This window comes from Antedon bifida, chromosome 9 (assembly GCF_963402885.1).
Source record: "Antedon bifida chromosome 9, ecAntBifi1.1, whole genome shotgun sequence".
Classification (NCBI taxonomy): Eukaryota; Metazoa; Echinodermata; class Crinoidea; order Comatulida; family Antedonidae; genus Antedon; species Antedon bifida.
In genome coordinates, this window is record NC_136234.1 from 1,373,287 (window position 1) to 1,393,990 (window position 20,704).

At 32.8% G+C, this 20,704-nt stretch overlaps 2 protein-coding genes across 2 annotated transcripts; one reads left to right on the forward strand and one right to left on the reverse strand.

Annotated features, from left to right (window-relative positions):
* Positions 1–5,990: 5,990 nt before the first annotated feature.
* Positions 5,991–19,203, reverse strand: LOC144851477 (uncharacterized). Its single transcript, XM_078708970.1, has 22 exons — positions 19,050–19,203; positions 18,677–18,768; positions 18,229–18,383; positions 17,606–17,736; positions 16,407–16,542; positions 14,860–14,960; positions 14,396–14,547; positions 14,141–14,306; positions 13,658–13,839; positions 13,408–13,509; positions 12,915–12,986; positions 12,699–12,749; positions 11,923–11,987; positions 11,471–11,611; positions 11,108–11,330; positions 10,433–10,479; positions 10,141–10,182; positions 9,592–9,781; positions 8,796–9,038; positions 8,447–8,565; positions 7,781–7,900; positions 5,991–7,359 (listed from the first exon to the last, which is right to left on the reverse strand). Exons 1-22 carry the CDS (start codon positions 19,135–19,137, stop codon positions 7,218–7,220), a joined length of 2,760 nt encoding a protein of 919 aa, XP_078565096.1. The 5' UTR covers positions 19,138–19,203; the 3' UTR covers positions 5,991–7,217.
* A 283-nt stretch (positions 19,204–19,486) lies between these two features.
* Positions 19,487–20,652, forward strand: LOC144851387 (glutaredoxin-related protein 5, mitochondrial-like). The gene is made up of 2 exons (XM_078708812.1): positions 19,487–19,784; positions 20,121–20,652. Exons 1-2 carry the CDS (start codon positions 19,526–19,528, stop codon positions 20,294–20,296), a joined length of 435 nt encoding a protein of 144 aa, XP_078564938.1. The 5' UTR covers positions 19,487–19,525; the 3' UTR covers positions 20,297–20,652.
* The last annotated feature ends 52 nt before the right edge of the window (positions 20,653–20,704 follow it).

The window sequence follows — 20,704 nt, forward strand, 5'->3', positions numbered from 1 at the left end:
TCGACCCTTTTACTTTTTGACATAAATGGTTACTATAGCATAATAAACATGCGCAGAGTCGAATAATAGGTTCTGCGGATGTCATATATGCTATAGTAACCAGTTTTATCAAAAAATAAAAAGGTCAAAATTTGGCCATTCTTGGAAAAAATCCCTGTACTATAGTACAGGGAAATTTTCGAAAAATGGCCAATTTTCGACCCTTTTATTTTTGGACATAAATGGTTACTATTGCATAATAAACATGCGCAGAGTCGAATAATAGGTTCTGCGCATGTCATATATGCTATAGTAACCAGTTTTATCGAAAAATAAAAGGGTCGAAATTTGGCCATTTTTGGAAAAAATCCCTGTACTATAGTAAGGGAAATTTTCAAAAAATGGCCAATTTTCGACCCTTTTATTTTTTGACATAAATGGTTACTATTGCATAATAAACATGCGCAGAGTCGAATAATAGGTTCTGCGCATGTCATATATGCTATAGTAACCAGTTTTATCGAAAAATAAAAGGGTCAAAATTTGGCCATTTTTGGAAAAAATCCCTGTACTATAGTAAGGGAAATTTTCGAAAAATAGCCAATTTTCGACCCTTTTTATTTTTTGACATAAATGGTTACTATAGCATAATAAACATGCGCAGAGCCGAATAATAGGTTCTGCGGATGTCATATATGCTATAGTAACCAGTTTTATCAAAAAATAAAAAGGTCAAAATTTGGCCATTTTTGGAAAAAATCCCTGTACTATAGTAAGGGAAATTTTCGAAAAATTGCCAATTTTCGACCCTTTTATTTTTTGACATAAATGGTTACTATTGCATAATAAACATGCGCAGAGTCGAATAATAGGTTCTGCGCCTGTCATATATGCTATAGTAACCAGTTTTATCGAAAAATAAAAGGGTCGAAATTTGTCCATTTTTGGAAAAAATCCCTGTACTATTATAGTAAGGGAAATTTTCGAAAAATAGCCAATTTTCGACCCTTTTATTTTTTGACATAAATGGTTACTATAGCATAATAAACATGCGCAGAGTCAAATAAAAGGTTCTGCGCATGTCATATATGCTATAGTAACCAGTTTTATCGAAAAATAAAAGGGTCGAAATTTGGCCATTTTTGGAAAAAATCCCTGTACTATAGTAAGGGAAATTTTCGGAAAATGGCCCATTTTCGACCCTTTTATTTTTTGACATAAATGGTTACTATAGCATAATAAACATGCGCAGAGTCGAATAATAGGTTCTGCGCATGTCATATATGCTATAGTAACCAGTTTTATCGAAAAATAAAAGGGTCGAAATTTGGCCATTTTTGGAAAAAATCCCTGTACTATAGTAAGGGAAATTTTCGAAAAATAGCCAATTTTCGACCCTTTTTATTTTTTGACATAAATGGTTACTATAGCATAATAAACATGCGCAGAGTCGAATAATAGGTTCTGCGCATGTCATATATGCTATAGTAACCAGTTTTATCGAAAAATAAAAGGGTCGAAATTTGTCCATTTTTGGAAAAAATCCCTGTACTATAGTAAGGGAAATTTTCGAAAAATGGCCCATTTTCGACCCTTTTATTTTTTGACATAAATGGTTACTATTGCATAATAAACATGCGCAGAGTCGAATAATAGGTTCTGCGCATGTCATATATGCTATAGTAACCAGTTTTATCGAAAAATAAAAGGGTCGAAATTTGTCCATTTTTGGAAAAAATCCCTGTACTATAGTAAGGGAAATTTTCGAAAAATAGCCAATTTTCGACCCTTTTTATTTTTTGACATAAATGGTTACTATAGCATAATAAACATGCGCAGAGTCGAATAATAGGTTCTGCGCATGTCATATATGCTATAGTAACCAGTTTTATCGAAAAATAAAAGGGTCGAAATTTGGCCATTTTTGGAAAAAATCCCTGTACTATAGTAAGGGAAATTTTCGAAAAATGGCCAATTTTCGACCCTTTTATTTTTTGACATAAATGGTTACTATTGCATAATAAACATGCGCAGAGTCGAATAATAGGTTCTGCGCATGTCATATATGCTATAGTAACCAGTTTTATCGAAAAATAAAAGGGTCGAAATTTGGCCATTTTGGGAAAAAATCCCTGTACTATAGTAAGGGAAATTTTCGAAAAATGGCCAATTTTCGACCCTTTTATTTTTTGACATAAATGGTTACTATTGCATAATAAACTTGCGCAGAGTCGAATAATAGGTTCTGCGCATGTCATATATGCTATAGTAACCAGTTTTATCGAAAAATAAAAGGGTCGAAATTTGGCCATTTTTGGAAAAAATCCCTGTACTATAGTAAGGGAAATTTTCGAAAAATGGCCCATTTTCGACCCTTTTATTTTTTGACATAAATGGTTACTATAGCATAATAAACATGCGCAGAGTCGAATAATAGGTTCTGCGCATGTCATATATGCTATAGTAACCAGTTTTATCGAAAAATAAAAGGGTCGAAATTTGGCCATTTTTGGAAAAAATTCCTGTACTATAGTAAGGGAAATTTTCGAAAAATAGACAATTTTCGACCCTTTTATTTTTTGACATAAATGGTTACTATAGCATAATAAACATGCGCTGAGTCGAATAATAGGTTCTGCGCATGTCATATATGCTATAGTAACCAGTTTTATCGAAAAATAAAAGGGTCGAAATTTGGCCATTTTTGGAAAAAATCCCTGTACTATAGTAAGGGAAATTTTCGAAAAATGGCCAATTTTCGACCCTTTTATTTTTTGACATAAATGGTTACTATTGCATAATAAACATGCGCAGAGTCGAATAATAGGTTCTGCGCATGTCATATATGCTATAGTAACCAGTTTTATCGAAAAATAAAAGGGTCGAAATTTGGCCATTTTTGGAAAAAATCCCTGTACTATATAGTAAGGGAAATTTTCGAAAAATAGACAATTTTCGACCCTTTTACTTTTTGACATAAATGGTTACTATAGCATAATAAACATGCGCAGAGTCGAATAATAGGTTCTGCGGATGTCATATATGCTATAGTAACCAGTTTTATCAAAAAATAAAAAGGTCAAAATTTGGCCATTCTTGGAAAAAATCCCTGTACTATAGTACAGGGAAATTTTCGAAAAATGGCCAATTTTCGACCCTTTTATTTTTGGACATAAATGGTTACTATTGCATAATAAACATGCGCAGAGTCGAATAATAGGTTCTGCGCATGTCATATATGCTATAGTAACCAGTTTTATCGAAAAATAAAAGGGTCGAAATTTGTCCATTTTTGGAAAAAATCCCTGTACTATAGTAAGGGAAATTTTCGAAAAATGGCCAATTTTCGACCCTTTTATTTTTTGACATAAATGGTTACTATTGCATAATAAACATGCGCAGAGTCGAATAATAGGTTCTGCGCATGTCATATATGCTATAGTAACCAGTTTTATCGAAAAATAAAAGGGTCGAAATTTGGCCATTTTGGGAAAAAATCCCTGTACTATAGTAAGGGAAATTTTCGAAAAATGGCCAATTTTCGACCCTTTTATTTTTTGACATAAATGGTTACTATTGCATAATAAACATGCGCAGAGTCGAATAATAGGTTCTGCGCATGTCATATATGCTATAGTAACCAGTTTTATCGAAAAATAAAAGGGTCGAAATTTGGCCATTTTTGGAAAAAATCCCTGTACTATAGTAAGGGAAATTTTCGAAAAATGGCCCATTTTCGACCCTTTTATTTTTTGACATAAATGGTTACTATAGCATAATAAACATGCGCAGAGTCGAATAATAGGTTCTGCGCATGTCATATATGCTATAGTAACCAGTTTTATCGAAAAATAAAAGGGTCGAAATTTGGCCATTTTTGGAAAAAATTCCTGTACTATAGTAAGGGAAATTTTCGAAAAATGGCCAATTTTCGACCCTTTTATTTTTTGACATAAATGGTTACTATTGCATAATAAACATGCGCAGAGTCGAATAATAGGTTCTGCGCATGTCATATATGCTATAGTAACCAGTTTTATCGAAAAATAAAAGGGTCGAAATTTGTCCATTTTTGGAAAAAATCCCTGTACTATAGTAAGGGAAATTTTCGAAAAATAGCCAATTTTCGACCCTTTTATTTTTTGACATAAATGGTTACTATAGCATAATAAACATGCGCAGAGTCAAATAAAAGGTTCTGCGCATGTCATATATGCTATAGTAACCAGTTTTATCGAAAAATAAAAGGGTCGAAATTTGGCCATTTTTGGAAAAAATCCCTGTACTATAGTAAGGGAAATTTTCGAAAAATGGCCCATTTTCGACCCTTTTATTTTTTGACATAAATGGTTACTATAGCATAATAAACATGCGCAGAGTCGAATAATAGGTTCTGCGCATGTCATATATGCTATAGTAACCAGTTTTATCGAAAAATAAAAGGGTCGAAATTTGGCTATTTTTGGAAAAAATCCCTGTAAGGGAAATTTTCGAAAAATAGCCAATTTTCGACCCTTTTTATTTTTTGACATAAATGGTTACTATAGCATAATAAACATGCGCAGAGTCGAATAATAGGTTCTGCGCATGTCATATATGCTATAGTAACCAGTTTTATCGAAAAATAAAAGGGTCGAAATTTGGCCATTTTTGGAAAAAATCCCTGTACTATAGTAAGGGAAATTTTCGAAAAATGGCCAATTTTCGACCCTTTTATTTTTTGACATAAATGGTTACTATTGCATAATAAACATGCGCAGAGTCGAATAATAGGTTCTGCGCATGTCATATATGCTATAGTAACCAGTTTTATCGAAAAATAAAAGGGTCGAAATTTGGCCATTTTTGGAAAAAATCCCTGTACTATAGTAAGGGAAATTTTCGAAAAATAGACAATTTTCGACCCTTTTATTTTTTGACATAAATGGTTACTATAGCATAATAAACATGCGCAGAGTCGAATAATAGGTTCTGTGGATGTCATATATGCTATAGTAACCAGTTTTATCAAAAAATAAAAAGGTCAAAATTTGGCCATTTTTGGAAAAAATCCCTTACTATAGTACAGGGAAATTTTCGAAAAATAGCCAATTTTCGACCCTTTTATTTTTTGACATAAATGGTTACTATAGCATAATAAACATGCGCAGAGTCAAATAAAAGGTTCTGCGCATGTCATATATGCTATAGTAACCAGTTTTATCGAAAAATAAAAGGGTCGAAATTTGGCCATTTTTGGAAAAAATCCCTGTACTATAGTAAGGGAAATTTTCGAAAAATAGACAATTTTCGACCCTTTTATTTTATGACATAAATGGTTACTATAGCATAATAAACATGCGCAGAGTCGAATAATAGGTTCTGCGCATGTCATATATGCTATAGTAACCAGTTTTATCGAAAAATAAAAAGGTCAAAATTTGGCCATTTTTGGAAAAAAATCCCTGTACTATAGTACAGGGAAATTTTCGAAAAATAGCGAATTTTCGACCCTTTTATTTTTTTGACATAAATGGTTACTATAGCATAATAAACATGCGCAGAGTCGAATAATAGGTTCGGCGCATGTCATATATGCTATAGTAACCAGTTTTATCGAAAAATAAAAAGGTCAAAATCTGGCCATTTTCGGAAAAAATCCCACAGGACATATATCATAATGTTTTCTGCGCATGTTACGTCAATATTATATACCTTTTAAATTGTCGATATTTGGCCATTTTTAGAAAATCTTCCTGTACAGGGATTTTTTCCCTGTATACTGTAAAGGTATTTTTTTCGAAAAAAAGTGCAAATTTTTACCCTTGGTCATTTTCTGTAAAAATCCCTATATAGTAGAGTTTTTTTTTTCGAAAAAAGGACGAAATATTGACTATTTAAAATATATATTGAGGTATAATGTGCAGAACAGATCATGTTATTCTGTCACATCATCGTTGAAAAAAAAAGGGTTGAAATAATAATTACAAAATAATAATACTACTACTAATAATAATAATAAAACAGTGCTCATTAAGATTTTTTGAATGATATAAAATCAACTGAAATGTAAGTTAATATCATATTAATGAATTCAAATACCCTATAGCTGATATTTAAATAAATATTATAAATAGTTCATCTGAAAATAAGTGTTTTGAAAATATATACAACTTACGTACTATTGGCGACTTGCTTAACAAGGCACTAAATAAACATGCTTTAATTCCAACTTAGATTAACAAATAAATTTACGGGATAAAATATTTTGATTGGTTGCTCAAAAAGTAGGTGAAAATAGTAGTATGCATGCGCATATGCCACCGCTTTTGATTTACACAAATAAATTACCCTAAAGGTCAACAGACTTTCTGCAGTATTATAAACTATATAATCCGTGTTATTTGATTGGTTGAATACGTATGACAGGTTGTGCGTTATCTGGATCAATCATAATTAGGTTTTTTTTTAACAATTTTGTGCAACTGGTGACTGTTGCACATTTGAGAACCAATCTGTAACAAGAGACTACCCGACTACCAGATTCTGAGCATCACGTTTTTTAAATGGGCCTTGATTCAAGACGGAAGCAGCGAATTATTGACTAAAATTTTCTTTCATGAGGTGTGTTATAAAACAAATAATGATTATAATTGTCTTTGCTGGAAAATAATAATAATACATTGATCTTATATGACACTTAATACACAAAGTTTCTAAGCACTTCACATTATTACCCCAGTTATGTATTGGATCAAACACATCTGGGAACATACTACCATACTGTTGCAGCCAGTAATCAACGAAGTTGTGTTTTGACCTATACCAGGTACCCATTTATACACCTTGGTGGTGATAGGTAAACGTAAGTAAAGTGTCTTGACTAAGGATACAAGCAATGCGACGAGAGTTGGATTTGAACTCACAATCTCCCGATCAATAGTCCAACGTCCAACACACTGTGCCACACGCCCTCACAAAAATAGACTAGTAGTATATTGAACTAAGCTCAGTCCATTTTTTAACACATATTCTATCCATTCCATTCAAAAACATTCATTATTTGTATACTACATCAGCCCTATGGTACATTTAAATTGTTTTAAATAAAATTATCGTGTTATGATATGTAGTACAGTAGAACCCCTAATTTGGGAAAAAACTATTGGGTCCTGAAGGTGTCCCCTTAATAGAGGTTATAATGTATTGTAATGCTCTGCATTATAATGTCAGTCATAGTTACCCCAGAAGGAGTAATTTCAAAGCATGGGTTTTGAATCTTTGGTTGGTCCTACTAATTTTAAAAGAATATCTTGAAAGACAGAGAGCGACTCGGTCAGTCCGGATGGGTGGTTAACTTCCAACCACAGCTGTTTGTAACGTTCAATCAGCAGCAATATTCTGCAACAAATACGTAATACATTTATATTAACTTTTTATCTTATTATATATATATTTTTTTTTAGGCATAATTTTAAGTCCTCCATTTGATAATACTTTCAGTATCACAGTACTGATTAAAAAAATGGATCAAATATATATTGTACAATATATTGATGATTGGAAATTAGAAATATTGAATATATTACACAGTAAAAACATTCACAAATTAAAATGGACCAATGAAAGGCAAAAGAGAATAATATATATTTTCAAATCAATCAATACATTTTCAGTATATCACCGGGCGATTTACAATTAATGTTCTTTGCCTGTTGTGTATATATCTATATTTATTTTTTTTCTATTTGTAAAAACAGATCATAGAATTATGTTTTTAGATTAAAAATATTAATAAAAAATGATATTTTAAAAGCCTTACTTATTTGCAGAATCAGTTTTAGCAGTTGCAGACAGGTTTGCTATGCCTACATTGATGATGCTCAGCCCCTCATGTTTTTCATTTGGTTTTGTACCAGCTACTAATAGTGATCTAGAAATTCTATAAAATAATGACAGTAGAACATCTCATTCAGGGGGACAGTTAATTCCAGTAAAATAAGCAAGGATAATTATAACTGTTAACACTATGCTGTGAAAACATAGATTTACCTAGAAAGCTAGATTATTCACATATGTATACAAATGAGAAGTATGAGTGAGTCAAATGGCCGAGCGGTTAAGGCAGGGGCGCCATTTATCGTACCTAAAGAGCCAACGATATTGACATGGGTTTGAGGCCGACTCGCCCCTAGTTCTGGTGGTGGAACAAGTCTTTTCGGATAACAACTATAAACCGTAGATCTAGTGTACAGTGTCCAGGTGCACCATAAAGAACCCAGTTTATTATTTGAGACGAGTAGTGGGTTAATCCAGTGAACTGATTCACAAAATAGCCCCTGCTTAGGGGGATTACCACCTATCTGATACGACAGTGATTAATTTACTATTGGTAATCCTTGGCCACATGTGCCTAAAGACATCAAATAAATGATATAAATATTAATTAATGCGAAAACATGCAAAATTGTACAAAAAAAATACATACTTGCAAGCCCACATCATGAGCTCCACCGTTAGCTGTAGTTCAAGCTCAGACTGCTTAGGGTCAGTAGATGCTACTTTATGCAAAGCATTTTGACACTTGCGCAGGTGTTTCTGGGATTTCTTTTAAAAAGAAGACAAAAATAAAAATATATTGTAATGATAATAATCAAAATAGGCTAAAAGAAATAATCTTATAATGACAACATTGTAGAGCAACATCAGGGCTAGTTTTTTTTTTTGTTCTCAAAATTTAATTACGGTATGGTATAATTTGTATATGGTCAGGAGAGTATGAAAGACAGGCTTGACTAAACTGACCTTCACAGATGACCTCATGGCAGTCCACATACCTGCATAATGTCCGGAGTCAAATGGCTTAACTCTAGACCATCTGGATTACTGATGACCTGATAAAAGAATGATCCTTCTGGAGAAGGCAGATTCTTGTAACTGTCCATCGACTGGTTCCTTGAGGCTCGCATCAAGTAAGTCTCTGCACGACCAATCTCAACTACCACCTGACCAAGTACTGACCGCTCGTGATGGCAGATGTGAAGATTGATTAATTCTGGTAGGTTCTGATGAACGGATTCCTAAAAATAAGAATAACTAACATTTAACAGAACATCTGACAATTTAAATATTTGAATGATTCATTATTTGCATTGTTCCTTTGTCACATTAATCTTCAGTGTTTTAGGGACAACTTTTTACAGTAGGACATCTCCTTAGGGACACCTATTAAGGGGAGACTCTCTTATGAAATGAACGAAGGACAACGTTTTAACACTACGGCCAACCACTATTTAGGAGATATCCTTATTAGGTCCAATTTACACAGACGCAAAACATAGAATCTATGTTATTCCTTATGACGGGGATTGGAAGGGCGGTTTCCGCTCAGGATAGATACAAATTATACGTGGGACAAGCTAGGCGGTTTTCCGTTTACCGTTACCGCTTGTCTGTGTAAATTGGCCTTTTATTTTTTTCCGGAAGGTGTTAATAGGGGATCTACCATTGGGTTCGCAGCATTGTAGTTAAAATGCTAGTTACCAATACCATTGTACTACATGTTGAAAACCAAACCCTATAATATCACAGCAGTACAACCCAAGATTGTTAGGAAATCAAACATTTACTTACTAGACTAGTATACGTATTCCATGCTAAACCAGCCGCGGTAACGTAAGCGGGTAAGCTAATCAACTCATGATTCAGGTGGGCAACTCCCGCCCAATCAGTGACCAATAAACCAACAGCACAGTCGTATATCCGTGAACAATGGGTAGCATTGTATATGTTTCGTACAGCTACCTCAGGACAGCCTCCAATACTGTGAAGTAAAAATAAATAAATGTGTACAACATTAACATTCAATACAACTGATTCGATAATATGGAGCTTTGGATTTGACAAATGAACAATATAGGTCAGGTCAATCAATGTGTCTTCAATTGTCGTCTCGACCAGGAAACTGTTAAAACTGTGTTGAGGTATGGTGGGGAGGAAACATGTCCCAATAAAGACAAAAAAACTCTGTCTACACTATCAAACTTTATGTGACAAAAAATGAACCCATATATGGACATGATGATGTCACATCACTACCATATTTAGGCACATCAAACTTGTTTAATAGTGTAGACAGAGCTTTAGGCTCACCAAGTCAAATTTGTGATTCATGTTACTTACCTATTCCAAGCTTGTGTGCCAGGGCATGTATAAAAACAGTTTCTGTAAAGATAATAAAAAATATTTCATATTTAAGTAAGTCTATGGACTATAAGCTACCATTGTATTAGTCTAACACTAGGCCTACTGTTTACGCTTAGTTATCTAGTTATGTTGGTTTAATGAACCAATTATCACTAATATAATTATCACTAATTTAGGTGGGTAATCCATCAACTAAACCAGTTAAATAACAGACCCTTTGTGACCTTCTACCATTTTGTATGACCTAAAAATAAAAAAATGTACATACCCAGATTCTGCCACCACTTTTCCAAATTCACTAAAATCATAATCAGCCTAAAATCATTTTAAAAAAAACAAAGAATAACATTGGATATATGGCACATTATAAATGCTTTTTTTTTTATTATATTATTTACATTATAAATGGCAAAACTGTTTGTGGATTATCGCAGAAGAATGATTATCTTTTCATTCTTCCCTCTTCTTCCATATTTTAATTTATCTGTATTTGTAGTGAAAATGGACACTATCACTCAAGTGCCCAGCTTACTACCACAGAATACTTTGAAATACGTTTTAAAGTGATTTTTTTTAATGTCAAAATGACTGCAGTTACTGCTGTAACTAAACATTTTTACGGTAAGAAATATTCATATGATTTTAGTTTGTTCAATGTAGACGATTATGGGGCAGTCTATGAAATACACAGCATAATACACCTCAAAGAAAGCTCGTTAATGGCAAACAGGTTAAAGAGCAAAGAAAATGTAGTTACTGCAGTAACTGCAGTAGAACAATTTTAACATGGTCCCTTAGAATATCTGCTTACTACTACAGAATCTGCTTAGAAATATTTGATGTTAAATTTATTTATTTCCATCTTAATGAGGGTTGCCAATCCAGTTCAAAGGAAGGAACTGATCATTAAAGGCCGTTTTAAAATGATTTGTTTTTAGCATACCTCATAGCCATACTCCATTGCAATACTTCCATTAGGGAAGGCTTGAATGTCTTGCGGTGAAGAGTGCAGTAGGTTAGCACAGTATTGTACAATATGATGATCACCAACACCTATCAGCTTAAGCTTGTCACACAGGCTTACAGTTTTAAGGCTGTCACTGTCCTCCTCTTTATTGCTTGTAGGAAATAAGAGGTTTGTAATCTGTGGACCAAAGTTAATGAACCTAGTGCAAAAAAAAATATTATGGTAACATTAAAAAAAATACTGTATAAAAAAAATTGATGTGCAAGGTATCAGGAATATAATATGCAATATTATGTAATATTATTAAGTTATAGAATACATATTAATAATTATACTTACTTTGTTGAAGGAAAACAGGAGATAATACTTTGGATTAGTTTACATTGCTTCAGGTTGAGGGCGCTGTTGTTCAACATGTCTAAATGAGGAATAAGCTGAACTTGTCGACTTTGGCAGTAGATGTCGATGTCTAACAATTCACTGGAAAATAACGTTGTTCAATGTATGTTTTGTTCACAACATTCCACGGTAAATAATTGAGTAGCATACCGTATACCTTGCGACAATGTAAATGTACCTTTTTAAATCAGATATTCCATTCAATCTTTTATTTCGGAATCTCTGGTCCATGGAAAGTAAAATTACATATAGATGCAAAAAAAAAAATAAATAAATAACAAAACTATGTTTAAACTTGGTGTATATGATTGACAATATTAATTAAATGTACTTTAGTGTATGCATTGTGACAATATTGATATGTGCATTGTGACAATACTGAGTTAACATACCTTGGTGTATACATTGTCACAATATTCATACTGGTGTCTTGACCAATCATCATGTATAAATGTAACTAAAAAATCAAAATTATTTATAATAGTAGTATACTGTAGTTGAATGCTTGTTGAGTGCAATGATATTCTATATTTGTTTTTATATAACACTTAAATAAATTCCTGTCATTTGATTGGACGAATGTGGGTCACATGGCGTGCAATAGTACGCACTATTAAACGATCGTTTAATAGTACTTTATTTCGTGTACGTTGCCTCGTTGATATATAACCTTTCATCATTCACCTCATGCCATTATTTGTACCATTACACTCATAAACATTCATTATTTGTTTATATACAATATTTTATGTTCAACTTCAATTTATTTATATAATGAATTGCGATAATAAAGTTCAAGTTCAGGGTTTGGATGACACATTATACTTTGCTGTTGTTGGCATTTGCTTCTAGTGCGGGTGCAGTTATTGTTATAACTGAATAAATGTGTGTGTGAATGAATGATTGAATGTGGAAGACCACCTCTAAATCTCATAATTGATCTACCAAATGAAGGGTCGAAAATAAGGTCATCCATACTGTAAAGGCCAATTTACACAGACGAGCGGTAACAGTAAGCGGAAAACCATGCAGCTTGTCCCACATAGAATCTATCCTGAGCTGAAAATGCATGTCCACTCTGCGTTTTGTGTAAATATTTTTATTACCGTTACCGTTCATCTGTGTGAATTGGCCTTAAGAAAGCCTATGACTTGGTGTTTTAACTCACTTGATTAAATTTAAGCAATGACAAAGTGTCAACCAATGACAGTAGAAAGTCCTGTGAAAATGAAAATATTGAAATAAAATATATGTAAATACAAGTAAATTAAATGTTTGTGTTGACTTTTACTTTAAATCGAAAAAAAAAAAAACTCATTTAATAAGCAAAATAGTTTTTCATATTAATGTTAATTTAATGTATAAATGCAAAGAATTACTGTACCAATTTAGGAACTCTTCCACTAGAAATGTCAAACATTACACCTCTGTACATGACATCTGGCCAATCAGAAATCTAAAAGAAATTTAAATCAATTACGTTAAAGATGTATTGTTCCCCAAAAACATGAAAAATAAAAATTTTGAATAGGCCATTTTGCAGTTTTAATAAAGTTATTCACTTCTGTAGAAAACAAAATCAACAAAAATAATTATTTCAGTTATAAAAAGACAAAATAAATGGTTAATTTTAACCAAAAACCATTGTCTGAAAGGCAATTTAGGTATTTTTTGCTTTAAATTACATTTTTTTCAGGAAAATAATTTTTTTTTCAATCCAGTGAGTAACTGTAAGTGAATACCGGTAACTATTATGTGACATTAAAATGGAGTATTTAACAAAAATTTAAAAAAAAAATATTTTTTAGGGGGACAATATATCTTTAACCTTATTTTCATTTGTAAATAACTGCAATAAAATCAGAAAAAAGGGTTACCTGTAGAGACGGAATGCCACCCTCTTTACATAAACGAATGATCTGAAGCAACGTACATAAACAGTTCCACAGGCCTGTAGAATCACTGGCTGTCATTTGAATCTACAAAAAGTAAAATATAGTATGGTATTTCAATCTCATATGCAGATATATTATGTCAAATGTCAAAGTTCATAAATACTGTAATGTTCATACATACTGCAGTTTGTGTGCCATCAGTCTCATGCGATTAACAGACAAACAGACATACCTGGTTATGATTGATTGTAAGTCGATAACTCTCGTCTTTTCCAAAGAGCATACGATTGAGACTACAAACGATGTCAGGTTTTGTACTTTTAAAGTGGTTGGTTGTTTCTAAGATAAGGTGATAGCCTAACTCCTCAAAAGATATACTTATGGTATTCCATATGTCAGCCAACGCTGGCAGACCTAAAAGAGAAAAGAAGATCATTAAAAAGTTAACAAGCTATACACCGACTGTTCAAAACTGGTTGTCTGTTTAAGGCGATAATCATCATATTTATGTACTGTATTTCCATATATGGCATTATATCTCCAGAATCATAGAAAATTTATCACATGTGGCACCTGTATTATGTTAAAATTAGGTAGATAGAGTATGATACAGGCATCACATGTGATACATATATGACACTGTAAATTTGCTTATGATACTGAACTAATGATACAGTACTCAGAATAGGGTGATGATAAAACGGTATAGCCTTACCACACTTTGCAGAAGGTACTATTTGCACTTTGATGTTCTCTGGTAAATGTACAGGGTTGCCTTCAATCTCCATCAGACGTTGTGGTTGGGGCCACAGTTTGTCTAGTCGAGCGTCATTAGTAGAATCAGGTTGTTGAAACATGGGCTTTGAAAATGACTCCGACAACTGTAAAGAGATACCACACAATCAGTTATCTTTAGGCCTAACCTAGGCATTAGTGGTAAGATTTGCCAATAGGAGGGTTCAAAACTTACTGCATCAATTGATGTATCTTCTGGCGAAATCAATACCTCAGCTGTTGCTGCTACAGCAGGCGCTTTCGTCTGCTTATTTTTGCTCTCATCTTTTTTTTCTGCAGTACGTTTCTTGGTTAGGTCATAATCTGCATTAAAACCTTCTTCAATTTCTAAATAATAACAAAAATAAGAATATATATTGGTCAGCAGATTGTCCAGTTATCTTTGATTAAGTATGGTAGCAATAAACATTGTTAGTGTACGATTACATTTGTTGGTGCTTGTCTTATTAATAAAGCTCTGTCTACACTATCAAACTAGTGTGATGTGCCCAAATGTGGTAGTGATATGCTTAAATATGGTAGTGATATGACATCATCATGTCCATATATCACATCACATTTGTTTTGTCACATAAAGTTTGATAGTGTAGGCAAGGCTTTACAGAACATAACTGTTCATTAAATGTAACTCAGTCTTACTTTCATTTTCAATGTGTCCATTTAGAAGTCCATTTTTCAGGGCATTCAGTAAAATCTCATTGTCGCCTGCAACATCTAAAGGTGACTTGCCTTCGAATTGACTGTAAAAATAAATAAAAATTACTTAAAGCTTTGTCTACACTATCAAACTTTGTGACAACAAAATGTGGTGTGCCCATTTATGGACATGATGTCATATCACTTACCATATTTGGGCATATCACCACCGTATTTGGGCACATCACACATTTTTTTGTCAAACTAGTTTGATAGTGTAGACAGACACTTGAAAATCAACCTGGACAGTTGGATAAGGTCTCGGCTATGGAAGGCCAATTCCACCAAAAAACGCAAGTGCATGTTCCAAAATGTACACATTTATTTCTTTATCTGTGTACAGAATTGTGGTGGCAATGTGAGGTGTTTAGTAGACCATCCAATTATTTATACCATTTTGTCATGCCAAGTGTTTTGTTAATAACAGGTAAAAAAGTTTGTCTTCTTGCATATTTTATTTCAACTGTATAATACAGTGAACAGTGAAATAATCTAAGTTTGTAGGGCAATCGGTTTGTAGTTCATTTTATTTGTCCAAAAGGAAATTCATGTTAACATACAATTGCTTGTAAAAGTTTGATGTAAAAGTTTATAAAAGTTTGATGAGCAAATTGAACCCCCCGCGTCACTGATGAACAGCGCCACATATCGATGTTACTACCTGCTTTCAATAATGTATTAGCCCTTGAAAGAATGTTAACACACCCCTGGTCATCCTTTTTAAAACTACGTTTTCTAATTCCATGAATTCTTAGAATGGAAAAGTGTGACCAGGCTAATTTTTGTCAAATGCACCAAACGTAAAAAAGTTTATATCAACACATAAATGTAGCAATAAATTACCTCATTTTGAAGAAAGAGATGAAAAAAGGTGTGTCCTACTAGTATGAACAATCAGCAGTATACCATACAAAGCAGTTACCATATGGAATGGGTTCATACCACAAATAATGCACAAACAACTACTATTGTTATTATAGCACAGGTATTAAGTCAAGGTGAGGTCATTGTACCTATTTAAATGTATAACTGACCATTGTATTCTTAGACCCTGTATTGTGTAACTTGCAGCACAGTTATTGAGGCAAAGTCATTGAGGCATGACTTGTTTAAGTACTTTCCATTGTCGAATACCTAATATTGACTGGTCTATTTCTGTTATTTGTCTAGGTATATCACAATGTCGTGAGGTGGTTTCCCGAATGATCGTATGATCAAAACTCCCAATACCGGACACCTTTGGGCTGGCTTAATGCATCTGGATTTTGGGAGAGTTTCTGTTTTTCAGATAGCACGGTATTGGGAGAGTTGACAGTACTCATTTTTGCATATAAATCTGGACTGAAGAATAAATACACATTGGAGAACTAGCATGTGTGCGAGTTTTGTATATAGTCTAGGATGCGGTACCGGAGTAATATATTCTATGGACAAGTGGTTTGAATTAAGACATGTTCACGAAATAAACAAATGATAAATGATTATCCTACCCAGTTTTGGCTCGTATTTGCGGGTTGGCACCAAACAGAATCAACTCTCGTATAATATCGACCTCTTTGCGCAACACCGCATCATGCAAGGGAACAGTACCATCTTTGTTTACGTGGTTGACAGCTATACCATGGTCTATAGTTTAAAATATGATAAATAATGTTAATATAACTACTATTACATTGTCAGGAAGCTAAAGTTAATTGGTTTTGCAATACTCTTAAAGGTGCATTGTCCCCTAAAAACATGAAAAATGAAGATTAATTTAATCAGACTTTGAATAGGTTATTTTGTTTTCATAAATTTAATCACACCTATAGAAAAACAAATTATGTTTTACCTATAAAATAACAAAATAAATGGTTAAACTCAACCAAAAATCCATTGGCTGGCAGCCAATTTGACTATTTTTTGCTTTAAATTACATTTTTTTCAGGTAAATACATTACATTGGTCAAAGTGGATAACTAATTATGTGACATCAAAATGGCATATTCAACCAAAAATTGTTTAAGAATTAATTTTTCAGGGGGACAATACATCTTTAAGTAATTGTACTGTATTATCAGTACATTGAGAATACTTTAAAAAAAGGTATGAAGTCTGTTGGTTCCAGTGAACACTTGTATTACAAACTTAGCAAATAGATGAAAGAAATACTCCATACAATTCACAGCTGACAGTACTAGTACTTTCCTGTCTAATTAAACAATTCATATACTATAACAAATGATATTATAATTTTAATTTACATTTTAGTAATCTGATACACTTAACCTGGATGGCTTTGTTTGGTTAAAGTAATTAAATATTTAATACACACACACACATCTGTAATATAGCATACCCCAGGATAAATATTGTGCTCCTGCTTTTTTTCCACATTTTCTCAATTTAAGCCATTGTATGACAATCTGTGGTCCTAATTTTCTAATTTTTTTCTCAACAGAAAGGGGATTCCCCTCACATAGCCACCACACATTACCACTTGTGACATCACACACTGTACTCCTTACCTCTTGAGGACACTGTTTACCTAAACAAAACACCACCTCTCGTTTTTTAACTTCAGATGTTGGCATGTATGATATGGTTACGTACCAACGTCAACATCGATTCAAGAGAAAGAGGGGGGTGGGGGGACATTTAACCTGATTGAACAATAAGTAAATAAAATCACTTTGTCAGCACAATTTACCCAGTAAACACTTGACCATTTTCAGATTACTATATGATGTTGCCCAGTGTAGTAGTGTGTTGCCACTGCCCTCTGTGTCTACAGTGTCCAATGACAGTCCACAGTCTATTAGGTTACAAACAAGTGTATACCTAGTAAAAACAAAAACACAATTTATTTATTATTTATAAGCATCTGCTAGAAGGTTAACATATTAAATTTAAATGATGATTTATTAACAAAAAAACAGAACGGAATTCATGAAAGTCCAATAAAAACCATAGTTAACGTACTGTACTTCCACAATACAACCTGCATCAGTGTTGCCGCAAATTGATATTTTAATTAGGATATTGTAGGTTGGTTTTGTAGGTTGGTTTTGTGGATTGGTTTTGTTGGTTAGGGTTGCTATTGTGCTATTTTCTGGTGAAATTGTTTCTCTTTTTTGTTTTTTTTTATGATTTGTATATGGATGTACAGTACTATCCGAAATAAAGGAAATGAATAAAGGTAATCATGTAAATTTACAAAACAAAAAATAATACTTTATATTTATTTATTATATAATATTAAATATTCTATAGAATGTATTAAAAATATATTTTTAACTAACTCTAAATAAATGACAAAATCTGTTTTTTCACCTATTTTGTCCAACAGCCTGAAAAAATGCATCGTTGAATGCTGCTCTGACTTTGGGTGTATCAACGAGGTCAAAGGCCAGTCTATCTTGGTCATCTTTAATTGTTGGGTCGCTTCCAAACATTAAGAGAGTACGAACAATATCAGCTTGTCCATTCTATAGTAGAAAGGAGGAAAGATAAATCAATTTTGCTGAAGGTAATTACAAATATAATAGGAATGAAACCCACCCAGGCGCAGTTTTAAAATGTAGTTTAAACCTTTCTTTTTTTATATCCTATGTGTGCAGTGATAATGTATAAACGAACAAATGTACACAATCTCATAAACAAATTAAATTTTTCTCTAGTAAAATAGGCCAATGTTCACAGTATCTACAGACTTAATTTTTCTTCTTCAAACTTAAATTTTATTTAAATTAAAAGCCCTTAAAATATCGAGATTTTAAACCTTGCAAGCTTGGTGTAGTACAGTTCCTTCACCAACAAAGTTTGAATTTAAAACATCTAATACTTTGATAGCACCATCATCTTTTTCTTCACCTAAAAATAGAAATAAATTAAAAGTAAATATTTTTCTACAATCTACAGAAATTCGTCAAACAAATAAAAGGTAAAGACATTTTAAAACAATTGTTTTTTTGTCGTACAGTTCCGTCCCTTTAAACTCTAAAAGGTGTATTAATAATATTTTACAATAAATACTGTATTCAATACTAAAAATAATATAGTTATGGGACGAATCGACCAGGCTGGGGAAAACTGCAATCGCCACCTTCTTCTTCACCTCGTCTCAGGCGACAAAGCAAAAGACAAAAACTCACATTCGCTCGCAGCATGAATCAGCGATCTTACTATATCAGTTCTTCCACTTGCCACGGCTGTACGCAATGTTTCTACAGCTTCTTGCATTTCTGTCCTCAAAAAGCACACAGTAAAGTGACACAATTTCAGGCTAGGCCTAAAGACGACCGGCGAAAAAAGGTAAACAAGACAAGTGTCGTGTTGGCTCTAGTCTTTGCCTATCCATACGTGTCGTGTTGGCTCTAGCCAGACGTTTCCTGATAAAAGGAAAACATTTAACGCATTTTTACTAAACAGATAATTATGATTAAAATACTAAAGCTAATAAATAATTTCTTTATTTGTTTTGAATATTAATCTAATAAAATAAGTATTAAAAAATATGTATAAATAGATTTCTACATGTTTCTAAAACAATCACCATAGACCCATGTCAAAGGTTACATATTAAAAACAACTTAGGCCTAGAAAGTGGTACTCAGAATTAGGTTACAAAATGAACTCAATTTATCGTATATCACCGCTTTTAAGACAAACCTTACCACGTTTGTCAGCATTTAGATTATTTTCTGCAAACTCAGGTTCTAAAGAAAACATAGAATCTTTAGTTAAAGACAATAAAGTCGTCGTTTTTATGAAGGGTGATCAAGAGCAGCCGATGTGTGGGTTCAGCAATGCTGTGGTACAGATCCTCAAAATGCACAATGTGAACTTTGCAAGTCATAATGTTTTGGATGATGACGATTTACGACAAGGTATTGGTAACACAATAAATGGCAAAACGTATTGTTATAGCTTAATAATATATATTAGCAGGAAGGTGTAAAAATAATACATCTCCCGACCCTGAAGTAAGCAAGCAGACCTTGTTACTGTACTGGTATTCAGAGAGAGGGGGTGGGGGTCGTCATTTTGGAATGCATTTTGTAACCTTTTACATTGGATTTTGTAATTACTGTATCTTATATTATAAATAGTAATAATATAAAATGTAGATACAATTAGTATTGCATGTATGTTAACGAAACTTACTAAATACTAAATTATTTAAAAAGTTATTTTACTTGCAAAATGTTTTTATTTATGTCAAGGCATCAAGGATTATTCCGAGTGGCCCACAATACCACAAGTTTACATGGACGGAGAATTTCTAGGAGGATGCGATATCATGCTACAGATGCATCAGAATGGCGAGTTAATAGAAGAACTGCAGAAGATTGGCATTCGCTCTGCATTAATAGATAAAGAAGCCGACGAGAAGAAATAACAGACGTTTATAGTTGAGACTGAATTAACATATATAAATTGCACATACGTCACATTCGTACAACTGCAGTTTTGGAAAATGAATTAAAACAATTATATTCACAATGTTATATTATACCTACTACACAGTGGCTATTGATCTACAATAAGAGATCAATGAATACGAAATATAATAGCTAACATTAGCTAACATATTTTTGTTTAGGCCTTAAACATTTCTAATTCTACGCAAGCTATTTTTATCAACGATTTTTTTTTCCACATTGTATAGTGTAGATTTGTGATTTATATAGCCTACAAAATATAATTTGTACACAATTTTGAAAAATAAAGAAGTTTAAAGTATTTGAAACTGTATGTACTGTAGATATATTTTTTTTACAGTAGTATAAAGTAAACATACAACCTT

Bases quoted from the DNA above. Each gene is read 5' to 3' on its own strand.
- LOC144851387 (XM_078708812.1), top strand. From the start codon at position 19,526: ATGAACTCAATTTATCGTATATCACCGCTTTTAAGACAAACCTTACCA. The intron at 19,785-20,120 runs GTATTGGTAACA...ATTTATGTCAAG, and splicing joins TGATGACGATTTACGACAAG to GCATCAAGGATTATTCCGAG.
- LOC144851477 (XM_078708970.1), bottom strand. From the start codon at position 19,137: ATGCAAGAAGCTGTAGAAACATTGCGTACAGCCGTGGCAAGTGGAAGA. The intron at 11,331-11,470 runs GTAAGTATAATT...TTTTTGCACTAG, and splicing joins TCCTGTTTTCCTTCAACAAA to GTTCATTAACTTTGGTCCAC. The intron at 8,566-8,795 runs GTATGTGGACTG...TCTTTTTAAAAG, and splicing joins TGACTCCGGACATTATGCAG to AAATCCCAGAAACACCTGCG.